The sequence below is a fragment of the Saccostrea echinata genome, unplaced genomic scaffold (assembly GCF_033153115.1).
Source record: "Saccostrea echinata isolate AGI-Se365-2 ecotype Australia unplaced genomic scaffold, CSIRO_AGI_Sech_v1 ptg000054l, whole genome shotgun sequence".
NCBI lineage: Eukaryota > Metazoa > Mollusca > Bivalvia > Ostreida > Ostreidae > Saccostrea > Saccostrea echinata.
Genome location: NW_026889803.1, coordinates 59,914,695 through 59,931,218, shown reverse-complemented (window position 1 = coordinate 59,931,218; position 16,524 = coordinate 59,914,695). Strand labels below are relative to the sequence as shown.

The following is a 16,524-nucleotide window of genomic DNA, read 5'->3' as shown; positions in this document are numbered from 1 at the left end:
ACTCAAGCATCTTTTTAATGTCAACTTCAGAGTACTTGTGTGAACAATCAGAATGTTTTTTTTACATGTAAATTAATAATTTGCTGATCCCCGATCATCCTATACTTCTTGCATTTGGGCAACAATTAAAGCTTTATTTATCAGCTTATTTTGTTTTAATCTCTGGATCATTACATTATATTCAGGTGACCGTTAAAGCCCTTGGGCCTCTTGTTTTAGTAGTTGTAATTGAAGGAATTATGCAAAGTAAAAGGTAAGTAATTCATGAAAACTGCAAATAAAAAAAGGAAGCAGAAAGTATTGTCCTTTGATAAAAATTTTACATCAAACTAAGAATATTTTATTTTTACAATATTTAAAAAATTAGCAAAAGGCTCAATGATGTCTTTCAAAAGCTGTTGTAGTTTTTCTTTTCAAAAAACAAAACAAAATAAAAGACCAAATGGATATTTATGATCAAAATTTTTCTCATGTGCACAGAAGGGTTTATATACGTAATGTATAATCTAACCTATAAAACGAACGCTAATTTTGACTTTTTGTTACGATAATGTGGCGTGAAAAATGTTGCAGTATTATAAGAACAGGAAATCGTGTGTTATATTTGATAAAACTTGTGATTTTTATTCAAAATCTTCTTATTCATATTCGTAAACTTGTGATTCAAATTCTAAAATCTTGTGATTTATATAAGTAAATTGTTTTTTTCATATTCTTAAACTTGTGATTACTTAAGACGTACTTTTTTCTGCGCGGGATAATTAACGCTATGTACACTATCACTTATTTTCCGCGGAATTTTTTCTTAATTTTTTCTTAAGTAAAGCGCATTACAAAGAAATACAATGACAGTCAAGAAATCCGCTTGATTTTCTACTTGCGGATTGAACAGAAATTGTGATTCCGCGGAATTATAACGTACATTTACAGTATACTGGTATGCAATATAAATCACAAGATCAAAATCAAATATAGATAAAAATTTCTGAGTATAAATAAGTTTTCGAATATGAATATCAACTTTTCTCATATAAATCACAAGATTATCAAGTATGAAACCTAAGTTTCTGTATATAAATAATAAGTTTTCGAATATGAACATCAGCTTTTCGAATATAAATCTAAAGATTTCGCTTATAAATCAGAAGATGGTTTTTATAAATCATAAAAATTATCAAAAATAAATTACAATATTCAGAATATGAATCACAAGATTATGAATATTTATAAATATTTACTTGGAAGAACTGAATCTGACATGAATACGCAAAACTTTTCCAGATGATTCGAAACTTGTTTTAAAATCAATTGATAACCAAACTCTTTCTGTGAGGAGTGTTTTAGGAAGTATATCACCTAGTGTAGAGACACAATCCTTTGCATTGTGTATATAGATATTTTTATAAATTCTTTTGTTGCTATTCATTTGCATTTATGTAAAGGTTTCTCTATACACTCTCAGATTTCTATGTAAATAGTATAAGCTATATTTATGTTTAATAGTTTATGTTTTTCATAGCGTTATTCGAAAAGGTACATCAAATACATGTACCTTTTATTTTTTTTTCAAATACATAACATTATGATGTTTCATGTTGAAGTTATTTCCCTATTTGTATGAATTTTATTAATTTGTTTTATATATATATATTTTAATTAAATTAAATTAAATGATGTTGTTTTTTTTTAGGCATGCCTGTTTTAAATGTAGACAATTATACTATACCAGAGCCAGGTAAGATATCTAGAAAATTTGATTATTCAGCTGATCAAACAATGTTAAAATTTCACAAATGATAAATAGTGGATAAATGTTATTCTATTCACAGAAACAGTAATTATAGATATTGACATTAAATCGTCTCTGTTTTAAATATAATCAGTTAACATTATATATCATTCGACATTACTATTGCGTATAATGATAAAGAGCCTTGTGTTGGCAGTGCATTCGATGTTGGTGGTATATGATGCATCTATTGTAATGTATTCCTCATTACAGCCTTGTGTTGACAGTAGATTTGTGTATATCGATTTTGTTGGTCTATGATGTTTCTTTCGAAATATATTTTGTAATATGTTTCTCATTACAGAGCCTTGCGTTGACAGTAGATTTGTGTATATCGACGGATTATGTTACTTCTTTGATACTTCAAAAATGTAAGTTGATATATGATTTTAGCCGGAGAAAGCGTTGTTGGAAATGAGAACAACTTATGTTGCAACGCGAAATGAAATAACAACGCAAAATGTAATAAGCCAGGATTATTTCATTTTGCGTTATATTACATTTTGCGTCGAAATCAACGAAATAATGCAAGTTCCATTTCAAGGGGTCAAATATAATGTGACGATTTCCTGGCTTTCAGACATGGCAATTTTTATTTAAAATTTTTATTTTTATTTTTTTTGAAATGCAGAAGGACATGCCCATATTTTGTGTTTATGTATATTTGAGTAACTAGTATTTGATTCGTCAATTACATCATTGATTAAATTCCACCGATTTTAAATCTTTGTATTCAGTGGATATACAATTTTTATAATAGGAACGTATAATGCAAAAATTTACTAGGAAACAAAAACTCAAAATTTTATAAGACAGCTTTATTTATGCATAAACAAAGGAAAATTATATAGAAGACCTTAACAACATTTCATTCTCTTAATCGACTCATCCACTTTGGCACAATACCTAATATCGTTTTTGTATTGTGTTCAACATCATGAAACTGATTTAAACATAGCTTTAATATTACAAAATGTGAACAGGTTCCGTGTCGTTATATTTTTATTTTATTACATTTTGTGTTGCCCTCAACGTAAAAATTAAATAACGCAAAATGTAATAATAAAAAACGTACATCATTGTATTCTGCCTTAATATCGACGCAAAATGTAATTACGCAAAATGTTATAATCCTAAAAAGTCTGTAATTACATTTTTCGTTGATTTCGACGCAAAATGTAATAACGAAAAATGTAATAATCCATGTTTATTACATTTTATGTTGTTATTACATTTTGCTTTGTTACAAACCTATTTATGGTTTTGCTTTTCTTACAGTAAGAGGACGTGGTACGAATCCGAGGAAGTTTGTAACAATATGAACGCCAGTTTGGCCACAATCACCTCTGAATATCAACATGATGTACTCTTTTATTATGTGAGAATTTATTGATTTAACACCTTTAAGATTCTTTTGTATTGGTTATGGTTTTCCTTACTGTATTTTCTTCCTTCTGTATTTTCTTTTTCAAACTTTTTCCATGTGGTGTGAATTCTCAAGAATACTAATTGCGCCCCGTTATTAGCAGACCTATTTCTGTATTCACATGAAGCAGAATTTATGCAAAAGTTTTACCTTAAATGTCAGCAAATATAATCTGTCATTAAATCGAATGCTGACTGACGTTTTTCAGACAAATTGTCCGGCCATTATTTTTACACTGAATTGTCTACGGATTTCTCCGTATGCCTAATCATAAGAAGGAGCACACGTCGAGTGTGACCCATTGACAGGGGATGCTTACTCCTCCATGGCACACGATACCATCTCTGATATTTTTAGAGGTCCATGTGTGCTCTTCTCCAAATAAGTATTGTTTCTTTGGAGTTTTGAGCTTGATTACTGCTCGTTATTTATATATATTTCATTCATGAATTACATGTGTATATTCACTACTAATATTAATGTTCCAACGTTCTTAAATACATTTTAAAAAATTATTATTAATTTTCAAAGTGAAATATTGCTTTACTGCTCAGCTAAAGAATGGTTTCAATTTTCTATATGCCGTTTAAACAGTCTTATATATATAATAGCTACAGAAAAAGGAGCAAGATGACTCTTTTTGGATAGGATTAAACAATATTGATCATGAGGGGTGGAGGTAAGAAAATGTACTTGTATTTGACTCCTTAGAGTGTGCTATTTTGAGCCCTGTAAATGAATAAAAATAAGGCTTTGTCGGTATCGTTCTTTTCGTTATGTCAGAGGTGGAAGCTTTTGTTGTTAAATTTTCCATAAAGTTGTCTTTTTAAAAATTTTTTAAGTAAAAATATTAAATTTTAGTTATATTTGATTTCTTTTTTCTTGTATCCCGATTTTCATGGGTAATTTTTATTCAATTAACAGACAACCTTGCTCTTTTAATTTATAAACAGATTAATTTTTGTACCATGTGGAAAAACAAAATATTTATTCAAAATATATTCTCCCTCTCTCTCTCTCTAGATGGTCTGATGGTACAAAAGTAATCAGCTTTGTTGGTTGGGCTACAAGTGAACCAGTCGAAATCCCTACTAAGCGATGTGTCTATGAATGGCCAGATTCAAGTAGGTCAAAGTATAAATAAATGCTAAATGTCACAACTCCAGCAATGTTAGGCTTATTTATGAACTACATAAATATTTAGGTCCTTCTGTAAACAAGTTTTGTGTTAAGTAGAAGAAGGACCTTGAACTAAACCCCCCCCCCCCCAACTTTTCTTTCATTTTTAAAAAATACTTTGTATATTATTTAGTCCCAAAAATCTTCAAGCGGTTCTTTCATCAGGTTTCTTACCTCATTTTAAAGACAAATACGTGTACATGTATTACAGTGTCTATATGGAGTTCTGATTTTTCATGTTTACGGACTCATTTTTTTCTGTTCATAATGGGAATTTTTACTCACAGATTAAAATATATGTGGACAAGTATCTTTCATATCTTTCAGAGTATGAATAGATTTTAAATTAAATGCATTGTTTTCAGGATAACTTTAACAACAAAAACAAGAACAACAAATACATGCTTGCAAAAATTCTATCACTCATTATTTAAAAATTTACATTGAAACTTGAATCCTTCTTTTATTGATTAATTGTAAAATGTCGAAAGGTGAAGCTTACCTCAGTAGTACACAGGACAACGTTTTTGAACAAGCATGATAAAAACGCTTCATGTTAACATTTCTCAAACTATGACGTCACACGTAAGCTAAGTAACCGAAATAAGAAATAACCGCACAGAATTTCGGCTACCAACCACGCAAAAATAATTTTTTAACAAAATACCTCACCATGTGCTGATTATGACCTGTTTTTACAAATTCTTACAAAGTGTTACAAATTTACACAAGTACTTATGATTGAAATAATGTTTGCTTCTACATTATCAGAGAAAATTGAGTCATGTGACTATATGTACTTCTAATATATAATGAACATCAGATTTATTTCATGAGACAAATTTTGTTGTAGGTCGCTGGTATACAAGTAATTGCAATGTGAAATTGAGTGGTTTAGTTTGTATGAAGAAGAATGCCTCCTACGAGGTTGTCACCACACCAACCACACCCATGCAACCCTGGGGTTGTCCATCAGGCTTTATAGAATCTCAGATAAGTAAGTAGATACGAAATTTCCTTTACATGGTCATTGATATGTTTTCACACAGACACACACAAATGTATATATGTTTATTACAGATAACAAATGTTACAAAATAGTTCAGTACTCAACATTAAGCTTTAATGAAGCGAAGCAGGCGTGTAGCAAACTAGGAAAGGACTTTTTCCTTGTTTCAATTCATTCAGCGATTGAAAATGGTAAGTCGAAATTTCAACTAAATCTTGAATACATTTTGAAGAGAATAATTTGACCCGTTAAGATTAATATCATTGTAATACTGTTGTCATATTAGTATGACTTTAAGAATATCACTTTATTTATTCTTTTAACATATTTGCATAAATTTATAGATAGGTTCAGTTTGTGTATTTTAGATTTTGTAATTCCTATGTAAAGGTCCTAAAACAGATATTGTTCTTTTTAAGGAGGCTGGGGGGTCAACAAATTAACCACAAATTAACCACCAGATTTAACTTAATTTTTTAGATATGATATTTTAAGCTGTCAACTATCATTTGGCAAAGAAAAATTTCAAAAATTTTAGTTTTAAAATTTGATCATTTTCTATATCTTCATATGAAACTCTTCTTCTAAAGGAGATCAATATAGTCTAAAAATGGCCACAACCCCCCAGCCTCTTTAATATTATTTTGTAGCACTAAATTTATTAAAAGTATGATGACTTATAGAATCAACTATCATTCGTATATTTTGTTTATCACTCTGAAGGAAATTCAATTTGATAAATTTTGTAGCTGACATATTAGCAAGTCATGTACAAGAAAAATAAGCTTTGATAATTTTTGACAGCTTTCATAGCGCTTCAGCTCGATACCACGAAATCAACAAATCTGTGGATTGGTCTTAGCGATGAAACCTTTGAATCCCAGTTTATTTGGCTGGACAATTCTCGGGTAGACTTCACCAACTGGGATGAAGGGGAACCAAACTCATATACTGTAAGATTTACCCTCTTTGAATCTCAGATATGTTTTTCCTCACAATAAAAGGAATTTAGCCAATAAATATACGCCTACATATAAAGAAGATTGTGCATAGCACTAACGTCGATTTCCATGATTTCAAATGCGCTTCTTTTCAATATTTATTGCTTACAGGAATTAAATGATTTTAATTTTTTATTAACTTCCGATTTTAATTTGATATTTTAGAATTTCTGTTTCATTTAATAATAGACAATAATAGACAAAAAACGTGCAACTGGATCAGGCAAAATTTATGTTTCTATACACATAAATGTGTTTCTAATGAAAATTTTGACATTCTCTGATCACATTTTTTTTGTCTGAACAATTACGGCAGTTTAACAAAAATAGATACACATGGAATTTCTTAGTACCTCATTCTTACGAGCTTAGATATGAAGCTTCCTCTCAGGTTCCTATTCAGCACTTAAATTATTAATAGCATATTTCCAGTAACTCAAAGAAAAGTGTAGGTACAGAAGTATGAAATAAGAATATAACAAACTCTAATCAAGCTGAAAAGTCCATTGAGACAAGAAAAATTTGGAGCACAGCAAATACGGACCTCTAAAAACATCAGGGGTGGGATCAGATGCCATGGAGGAGTATAGACGTTTTATTTTTTAGGAAAACTGTGCGGAGATGATTGCTTACGGTGACGGTGTTGGGAGGTGGAACGATGTGCCCTGTTCTGTAAGAAGGAGCTACATCTGTCAGACAAACAAAGGTACATCTCTTAAGAAAATGATCATTACAGGAGCACTTCTATCAGTCGTTTATATCTAGATAGGTTGTATCATGGTGGGGGAATGGAATTGCACATAAAATGATGTCAGAACAAATTTCTAAAGGTCAGATGACACATTCCTCAATAGTATATAACTTTTCCCAAGAATTTGTCATTGAAGTACTGCTACTTTTACAAGTTCCTTACAACAAATTGAGGTACCTTACCAGGCATTTGTGCAAGATATAAGAGAATGCTATTTACTATATAGTCCTATTGGAAATCACTAGCATTGCAAATATTACAAGTTTTTGGTGCTTTTTTCTACTTAGACATTTTGAAAACAGTTTAAAAATCACAAGACAATGATAATTCTGATTAATTTGTTGTATATTACGAAGATATAAAAAAGAGATATTCAAGCAACGTGTCGTCAGACCTTAAAATATAAACATAGTTTTCGGTATTTCAACAAAACCTAACATAAACCAGCATATATATGACAACATAACAAATTCATAAAAAGATCTCCCCGACCCTATAAAGATGCAGAATTTGAGTATTGTCTTCTCTTTTTCTTTATCTTTAGCTTTGAGATATCCAACTCAAGCTACACTAGTGTCAGGGTGTCCAAGTGATTACACCAGCAGTGCTGGCAGCTGTTTCCGCGTGATTGAATCTGCCATGGACTTTGATGCGGCTCAGGCTACCTGCCAGGTAGATGGTGCAAACCTGGCTTCTATAAACTCTGCATATGAACAAATGTCAATTGAAATAATTAGCAAAAATATTGCTGGAGCCTTATGGATTGGATTGAGGCATCGGGTAAGTAAAGTATTGAACTGAAAAGTTACTATAATAAATATCTGTACTTAAACTAGAATTGCTTTGACGCACGCTTTACTGCGTCATGGATATATGAACCAATTAATTATAAGCAATCGAATCCTTATATTTATTTATAATATGCGACTTAATCTCGAACAGTGATATACTGTGTATCTAACATATGTAATGAATAGTTAAAGAATAAATTTCATTCTATTTAATGACACACGATAACGGAATCAAGCTTCTTGTGCCAATAGAACAAGGTAATCTTAATCATTTTGTATTCCAATATCACAGAAGGGCATCATTTTATTTTTGTAAACGTTTGGATTACATGTAATCAGCATACAATGCAGATTATAAAAAATCCTAAATCATTAACAATTTTCAGGATAATCCTAAATCTTTAATAATTTTCAGGACGATGTACATTTTTGGTTAGATGGCTGGCCATACACTTACTCCAAATGGGCAGCTAATGAACCAAGTTTAAAACCAGGCGAGAATTGTACCGTGTTACTAAATACGGAGTGGAAGGACACACAGTGTGATCTTAAGTATCCTGCCATCTGCAAATACACATCAGGTACCCGTATACATTCTTATGATTGCAGTCACAGTAAACAAACTGAATAAAGTATTTATATCTGTGATCCTCTAAGCAGCACATTGTTATTAAATACAGCATAGAGTTTCTCTAACTTACTCTAACTTAGTTAAAACTATAAGATAAACAAAACAATATCATTTCTACAAAATAGGTTGAAAAGGGGGTTTTCTTTTTAACACTACACACAAAAGCATTCTAAATCTGGTATTCAATGCAGTGAGATTTATCTGCCCAAAGATTTGAAATAAAATCAATTGAAATTATCAAAGGATATATATTTTATTTAATTGTAATCAATTTAAGAATTCTCGAAAGCCAGAATGCATTAAGTGAACACTTTATAAGCAGATATTCCCCCTATTTAAGTAAGGAAGTAAGGAGCATTGGTTTCTGTTCATGGATATCTTAATGTCTTTTAATTTTTTTTTTCCTACGGGTAAATGGCTGGTACCAATATATATATATATATATATATATATATATATATATATATATATATATATATATATATATAGTCTCACTTTGTATTCATATTCAGCATTAGTAGGTAACATTTGTTTTCTACAGAGAAGCCCCCTACCACCCCTCTTCCGGGTAAATGTCCCATCGACAGCTCCAAATTTCAGAGAAACTGTTACTTTGTGGAACCTAAGGGAAGAAAAACACGACCCGAAGCCAAAGCCTCATGTATTGCTCGAAACATGACTCTAGTGACATTTAGAAACATACAGGAGGTGGAACATGTTCGCCAGCTTTCCAATTCTAAAGGAGGCAACAGCAAGACCCGCTTGTGGATAGGCTTATCCAGGAGCAGTTCAAGTGGGGGAGAGGATGAGGATTATTATTATGATTTCTCATATGGACGAGGTTCGGATGCAGGTGGGCCATATTTAGAATATCCCTATAATGTTGCTTAACTGTTTCCGATAAATAGAAAGATAAATTCAAATACTATTAGTTTAAGGTCAGAGTTTGCTTTGGTTTATTCCTCACAATGACAAATGTAATATACTATGAATATTTATAGCTCACCACGTACTGTCAAATCAAGTATTGCACTCTGGCTTCAAAATAAGATTTGGTATAGTCCTCAGAAAGATACGAGAAAGTCTAACCATACAAAATAAATTTATTTCACTTGTGAACCCAGAGAAGGATAATAGTATGGGGTTAAAATGTACACAACATGTGTGTGAATATACATTTAAAATCTCCCAAAGAGAAAAAAAAAAAGAATTTTGATAAATAGATATGCAAATATTTCAATCTAATAGAGATTGGAGTTTGGTCAAATCAATGTCAATATTAATATTTTAGATAATATATTGAGAGGAACTTATTTATAACCATTTCCATTCATTGTTCCTCCCTTATTTTTCTCTCTTTTGTGGAGTGTGTGCAAGAAGATGACCTTATTTCTATCTTTGACAGAGTTTTTGTAAAAAGATGCTCTTCTTTCATATATCAATCTTTTATGGAGTTTTTGTGGGAAGATGACCTTATCTCTATCTTTTATAAAGTTTGTGTAAGAAAATGACCCTATTTCCTATTTTATTTTATAGAGTTTGTGTGGGACCTTATTTCTATTTGCAAGAAGATAACTTATATTTCCTTTTTTTATTTTATGGAGTTTTTGTGGGAAGATGACCTTATTTCTTTCTTTGTCCCTTCTTTTATATAGTTTGTGTATAATGATGACCTTATTTCCTTCTTTTATAGAGTTTGTATGTAATGATGACCTTATTTCCTTCTTTCATAGAGTTTTTATAAGAAGATGACCTCATTTCTTACTTTTATAGAGTTTGTGTTGGATGACTTTTGTAGAGTTTGTGTGTAATGACGACCTTTTTTTCCTTCTTTTATAGAGTTTGTGTGGGATGATGACTTTATTTTCTTCTTTTATAGAGTTTGTGTGGGATGATGACCTTTTTTCCTTCTTTTATAGAGTTTGTGTGTGAAGATGACCTTTTATCCTTCTTTTATAGAGTTTGTGTGTGAAGATGACCTTATTTCCTTCTTTTATAGAGTTTGTGTGGGATGATGACCCTTCAAATACATTTGAGAACTGGAACAGAGATGAACCGTCTGGGTCCTGGGGACATGAATCCGAAACATGCGTAGAAATGTTAGATACAGGAAAGTTCAACGATATCAATTGTGATAATTATTACAAGGGATATGCCTGTTATGGTCCTGAACGTAAGTATTAGCTGATATACGAAATGTGTTTTACATTATATGCGACTAAGTCATCGTCATTTTGAAGTTTCAAGTGATTTTGAAAAGATTATACAACATTATACAAACCGTTTGAAAGATTGTCATATTTTTATTTAAATACACGAGTCTATAAAAAAAATAAGACAAACTTTTAGATTCCAGAAATATTGTCTAGAGTTCAATCCTTTCTTTAAGTAAGCGGTATGCCGTAGTATATTGTAATTATGTTGGAATAAGCTAATTATCTAAGTAACTTTTTCAATGATAATCCATATATACTGAGAAAAAAACTGAATAAATTTCAGTCAAAATGTAGAAGAAAGGCCTGAATAAGTTGTATGTTGATGATGTCATAAGCAAAGGGAAAAGGACTCCCCTTGTATTTTCTACAATATGTATGAGTAAGTGTTAAATTTTCAGAGTTTGGAACAACTTTACCCATGACAAAGTCTTCTACTCTCTCTTCTTCTCCACTATATACAACTCAATCTCAGCACAGTTCGGCAGGTAAATCATCTTATGATGTCAAAAAGTTGTCACCACAGCCATCAGTATCAACTTCCGCTGTGTCAGATAACACAATCAGCACTAGTACAGATCAGCCAGTGAAATCACCTAGTAAAACAGGCAAATTACCAAGTAGAAAGATAAAATTAGGTAAGTAAGTCTATCTATTATACGCAAGAATTAAGATCAAGAAAATACCATCCTAATTGATAAGAATAATAATATGGTAGGGAATCATTCCGTATTTTTTAATATATAGCCAAAAACTTATGATTCATCACATTTATTAGAACTTTAATTTTTTGAAAGCTTTGCATTCACTGATACCGAGAGAGTGATGAAATCCTTACATCTTAATGTATTTATTTACTAAAAAAGATATGATTAGAGATGTCTCACTCCAGAGTGTACCTGTCCTATGATTAATATCGATGCATAAAGTAACTTTCATTTCAAATTTGACACTTTTAATTTACTCAACAGCTAATTAAAAAAATCAAATAAAAGAAGACCATCTAGGTTTTATTATTAGCTCACCTGAGCTGAAAGCTCAAGTGAGCTTTTCTGATCACCCGTTGTCCGTCGTCCGTCCGTCTGTCCGTCTGTCCGTCCGTCCGTCCGTCTGTAAACTTTTCACATTTTCAACTTCCTCTCAAGAACCACTGGGCCAATTTTAACCAAACTTGGTACAAAGTATCCTTGGGTGAAGGGGAGTGTAAATTGTTAAAATAAAGGGCCAAGTCCCTTTACAAGGGGAGATAATCAAGAAAAGACAAAAATAGGGTGGGTTCATTAAAAAATCTTCTTCTCAAGAACCACTGGGCCAGAAAAGCTGAAACTTATGTGGAAGCATCCTGGGATAGTGTAGATTCTAAATTGTTAAAATCATGACCCCCGGGGGTAGGGCGGGGCCACAATAGGGAATCCAAGTTTTACATTGAAATACATAAGAAAAATCTTTAAAAATCTTCTTCTCAAGAACCACAGGGGCAGAAAAGCTTAAACTTATATGGAAGCATCCTGGGGTAGTGTAGAATCTAAATTGTTCAAATCATGACCCCCGGGGGTAGGGCGGGGCCACAATAGGGAATCCAAGTTTTACATTGAAATATATAGGAAAAATCTTAAAAAATCTTCTTCTCAAGAACCACTGGGCCAGAAATACTGAAACTTATATGGAAGCATGCTGGGGTAGTGTAGAATCTAAATTGTTCAAATCATGACCCCCGGGGGTAGGGCGGGGCCACAATAGGAAATCCAAGTTTTACATTGAAATATATAGGAAAAATCTTTAAAAATCTTCTTTTCAAGAACCACTGGGCCAGAAAAGCTGAAACTTATGTGGAAGCATCCTGGGGTAGTGTAGATTATAAACTATTCAAATCATGACCCCTGGGGGTAGGGCGGGGCCACAATAGGGAATCCAAGTTTTACATTGAAATATATAGGAAAAATCTTAAAAAATCTTCTTCTCAAGAACCACTGGACCAGAAAAGCTGAAACTTATTTGGAAGCATCCTGGGGTAGTGTAGATTGTTAACTATTCAAATCATGACCCCCTGGGGTAGGGCAGGGCCACAGTAGGGAATCCAAGTTTTACATTGAAATACATAAGAAAAATCTTTACAAATCTCTTTCTCAAGAACCACTGGGCCAGAAAAGCTGAAACTTATGTGGAAGCATCCTGGGGTAGTGTAGATTCTATATTGTTTAAATCATGACCCCCGGGGGTAGGGCGGGGCCACAATAGGGAATCCAAGTTTTACATTGAAATACATAAGAAAAATCTTAAAAAATCTTCTTCTCAAGAACCACTGGGCCAGAAAAGCTGAAACTTATATTGAAGCATCCTGTAGATTATAAATTGTTCAAATCTTGACCCCTGGGGGTAGGGCGGGACACAATAGGGAATCCAAGTTTTACATTGAAATATATAAGAAAAATATTTAAAAATCTTCTTTTCAAGAACCACTCGACCAATAAAGCTGAGACATATTTAGAAGCATCCTGAGGTAGTGTAGATTCTAAATTGTTCAAATTTTGACCCCCGGGGGTTGGGCGGGGCCACAATAGGTATATTAAAAGGGGGGAAATCTGGTAAAGAACAGCATGGCCAAAGTTACTCAGGTGAGCGATGTGGCCCATGGGCCTCTTGTATATATTTATTTTATTATTATTATTATATTTTTGCCAATTTATATAATTATATACCCCCAAGAAGGTAAATACTAGATACAAATGTTCTTGTTTTTATCTTGAGGCACAGTAATACATTTGGGGACATCGGAAATAACGGCTAACGTGTAATGAAGCATGGAGAACCTGCCATGTTAAACAATCAATAAAGGGTATAATTCTTAGATTGTAGCTACGGTCGGTGACACGATCGGAAAATGTAATGTGTAATATAAATCACTTATCATGTTAAGCAAAAGGTTTAAGGTATATTATTGTATTTGAGTGTGAAAAGACTTCACCAAGGCTGGGACAAAAGTGTGAGGAAAGGGAGAGCTCTGTTGTACGAGTTTTCTCTCGTCGAACATGTGTTAATGGTGTGTTGCGATTTTTTCCCATTACATGAATTACCTAAGATTATTCGCTGTCAAATGCTAGATCATATGCGCTTAAATTCATGGCATGTAGCATTCAGACGTTGTATGAGCTAGGGAGTGTTGCTCTTGACTATAAATATTTTTCAACCAATTAATTATTTTTCATGCAATTAAATAACATGTACATTGAAAGTTAAATAAATATTTATCAAAACTTACATGTAAGGTAAAGATCTCTAAGAAAAGTTCAACTAAGGACATTTTGCTAATGTGCTCATTTGTGTTGATTTTTGTTTCCAGAACGCAGTGCCTCTGATGGACTGACAGCGGGACAAATTATAGGCATATTGATTGGAACGGTTACATTACTGATCATTATTATTGTGATATTATTGGTTAGCAGACATTATCTGCGGACAGGAAAATATGGTGCCAGTGATGATCATGGATTTACTAACGCCATGTATCTAAAGACTGTGGAATCGGTCTCTGTATCAGGTGAAGGGGCTCTGAAGAATAATTCTTAACTCCATAAAAGGAACAATGGCTCTTGTCGTCAATCATTTACATCTAATCATGTGGATGTATTAGTCTTAGTGAAAATTGATGAACATTTGTACGAAAATCAATAATGTTATTTACTTTTTCACTTGCCTAAATCATTTTGTAAAGAAAGGTTTCCTTTCCATCAACATCGTCAAAGGAAGCTCCGCTAACACAAATTTCTGACATATCTGTACATACTAGTATTTTATTCTGAACACAAATTTCTGATTTATCTGTACATAAGTAATAGTATTGTATTCTGGTCATATTTGCGAGTTATAATTAAAAATAGAAATTAATGTGTGAAAAGAGGATTCTTATATATATTTTCTGTTTTCTTAATATGTCATTTTAAACACTTATCTAATAATTTCATAATCCTCATTTTTATCGTTTTTTTTTTAAATCTTTGAGTTCCTTAATAAATGTTTATTTTTACAATTGAATTGTTTTTCATCACCCGAGTGTAAAAAAGACTTTAAAATGTAAAAAAAAAAAATCCTTTTCATTAAATTACAACTCGCACTAACGCAAATTAATTATATATCTGTACATGTATTGTATTCTGAACATGCTTGCGAATCATAATTAAAATGAATATTATTGTGTGAAAATCAGCATTCGTATTTAGTTTTCCATTTTCTTAACGTTATTTAAATCAATTATTTCCAATCCACATTTTATATCGTTTTTAGCCCATCTAAGCCGAAGACTCAAGTGAGCTGTTCTGTCTGTCGTTGTCGGCGTCGTTGTCGTTAACTTTTCACAATTTCATCTTCTTCTCCAGAACTTATTGGCCAATTTCAACCAAACTTGGCACATAGTATTCTTGGGTAAAGAAGACAATTTTTTTTAAATTAAGGGCCACGCCTTCTTCCAAGGGGAGATAATAAATTAACGGCATCTTTTTAAAAAATTCTTCTCAGGAACCACTTGGTTAGCAAAATATGAAACTTATATGGAATCATCCACAGAAAGTGTAAGTTCAAGTTTGTTTAAATCATGACCCCGTAGATAGAGTGGGGCCACAATAGGTGTTCAAGGTTTTACATAGGAATACATAGAAAAAATCTTTAAAAATCTTCTTCTCAAGAACAGCTAAGCCATGATTGATCATATTGATATGGAAGCATCCTAAGGTAGTGTAGAATCAAGTCTGTTCAAATCATGACCCCTCAGGAGTTAAGAGGGTCCCCAACAGGGATTATAGTTATAAAAAGGAATATAATGGATAAATTAATAAAAAAAATCTTCTCAATAATAGCAAGGCCATGATTAGTCATATTAATTCAAAAGCATCTTTAGTTAGTGTAGATTCAAGTGTGTTCAAATTTTATCCCCGGGTTAAGTGCAAGGCCACAATAGAAGAAAAATACTTGAAAAATCTACTTAAGCCATGATAAGTCAAAGAAATATGAAAGTTTCCTCAGGTAGTGTAGATTCAAGTTTGTTCAAATGTTCCCCCGACCACTTTAATATTTAAACTTTTCAATACTGAACTGATTTCCTAGCGAAAGCGTTCAGGTGAGCGATGTTGCCCATGGGCCTCTTGTTTGTCTTTGAATTCCTGATTTAATGTAAATCTTTATTATTATTATTATTATTTTTTTTTACAAATGAATTATATGTATCTCTTGTATGTAAGAAAAAGATAAAAATTAAGAAGAATATTGAAAGATATTATAATCTGTAATTTGTATATTAAGAGAAAAAAGAATATTCAAATATTAACTGATGGTAACTTTAATTGACTTCTATCCATAAAAGCGAAATTCAATGACCTAACCGAATTGAATTGCCGTTACCCATACTGTAATTTAATGATTTTTTATTAAAAAATTAAAATAAGAATACGACTATGTAGTCATGTTTTTATTTTTATTTTCAAATAAAACGTAAACGGTGAAGATAACGAACAGTGATAGATCTCATAAATCCAGTAAAATAAAACGAATCGTGAACAGGACGAAAATACAGGGCCCCTGGAAACACCAGAGGTGGGATCAGATACCCAAGAGGAATAAACATCCCTACTCGACCCCCCCCCCCCCCCCCTTAAGCAATATGCACTGAAAACGTAGAGGGAGTACTCCGTAGTCAAATTTAGTATAAAAGCAATGACCTATGTTGGTATGAAACATGTTAGAC

General features: G+C 32.1%; 1 protein-coding gene across 1 annotated transcript in view; it reads left to right on the top strand.

The window, feature by feature from the left end:
* LOC133172321 (macrophage mannose receptor 1-like) overlaps positions 1-16,232 on the top strand; it is a 30,163-nt gene extending 13,931 nt beyond the window's left edge. The window contains exons 15-29 of the mRNA XM_061307182.1: positions 1,691-1,735; positions 2,094-2,160; positions 3,068-3,167; positions 3,827-3,894; positions 4,239-4,339; positions 5,248-5,391; positions 5,475-5,594; positions 6,208-6,356; positions 7,011-7,110; positions 7,700-7,935; positions 8,362-8,527; positions 9,119-9,430; positions 10,577-10,750; positions 11,192-11,428; positions 14,131-16,232. Coding sequence (XP_061163166.1) covers positions 1,691-1,735; positions 2,094-2,160; positions 3,068-3,167; positions 3,827-3,894; positions 4,239-4,339; positions 5,248-5,391; positions 5,475-5,594; positions 6,208-6,356; positions 7,011-7,110; positions 7,700-7,935; positions 8,362-8,527; positions 9,119-9,430; positions 10,577-10,750; positions 11,192-11,428; positions 14,131-14,357 — 2,246 coding nt within the window. The 3' untranslated portion in view covers positions 14,358-16,232. The remainder of the gene's footprint in view (positions 1-1,690; positions 1,736-2,093; positions 2,161-3,067; positions 3,168-3,826; positions 3,895-4,238; positions 4,340-5,247; positions 5,392-5,474; positions 5,595-6,207; positions 6,357-7,010; positions 7,111-7,699; positions 7,936-8,361; positions 8,528-9,118; positions 9,431-10,576; positions 10,751-11,191; positions 11,429-14,130) is intronic.
* Positions 16,233-16,524: the final 292 nt, after the last annotated feature.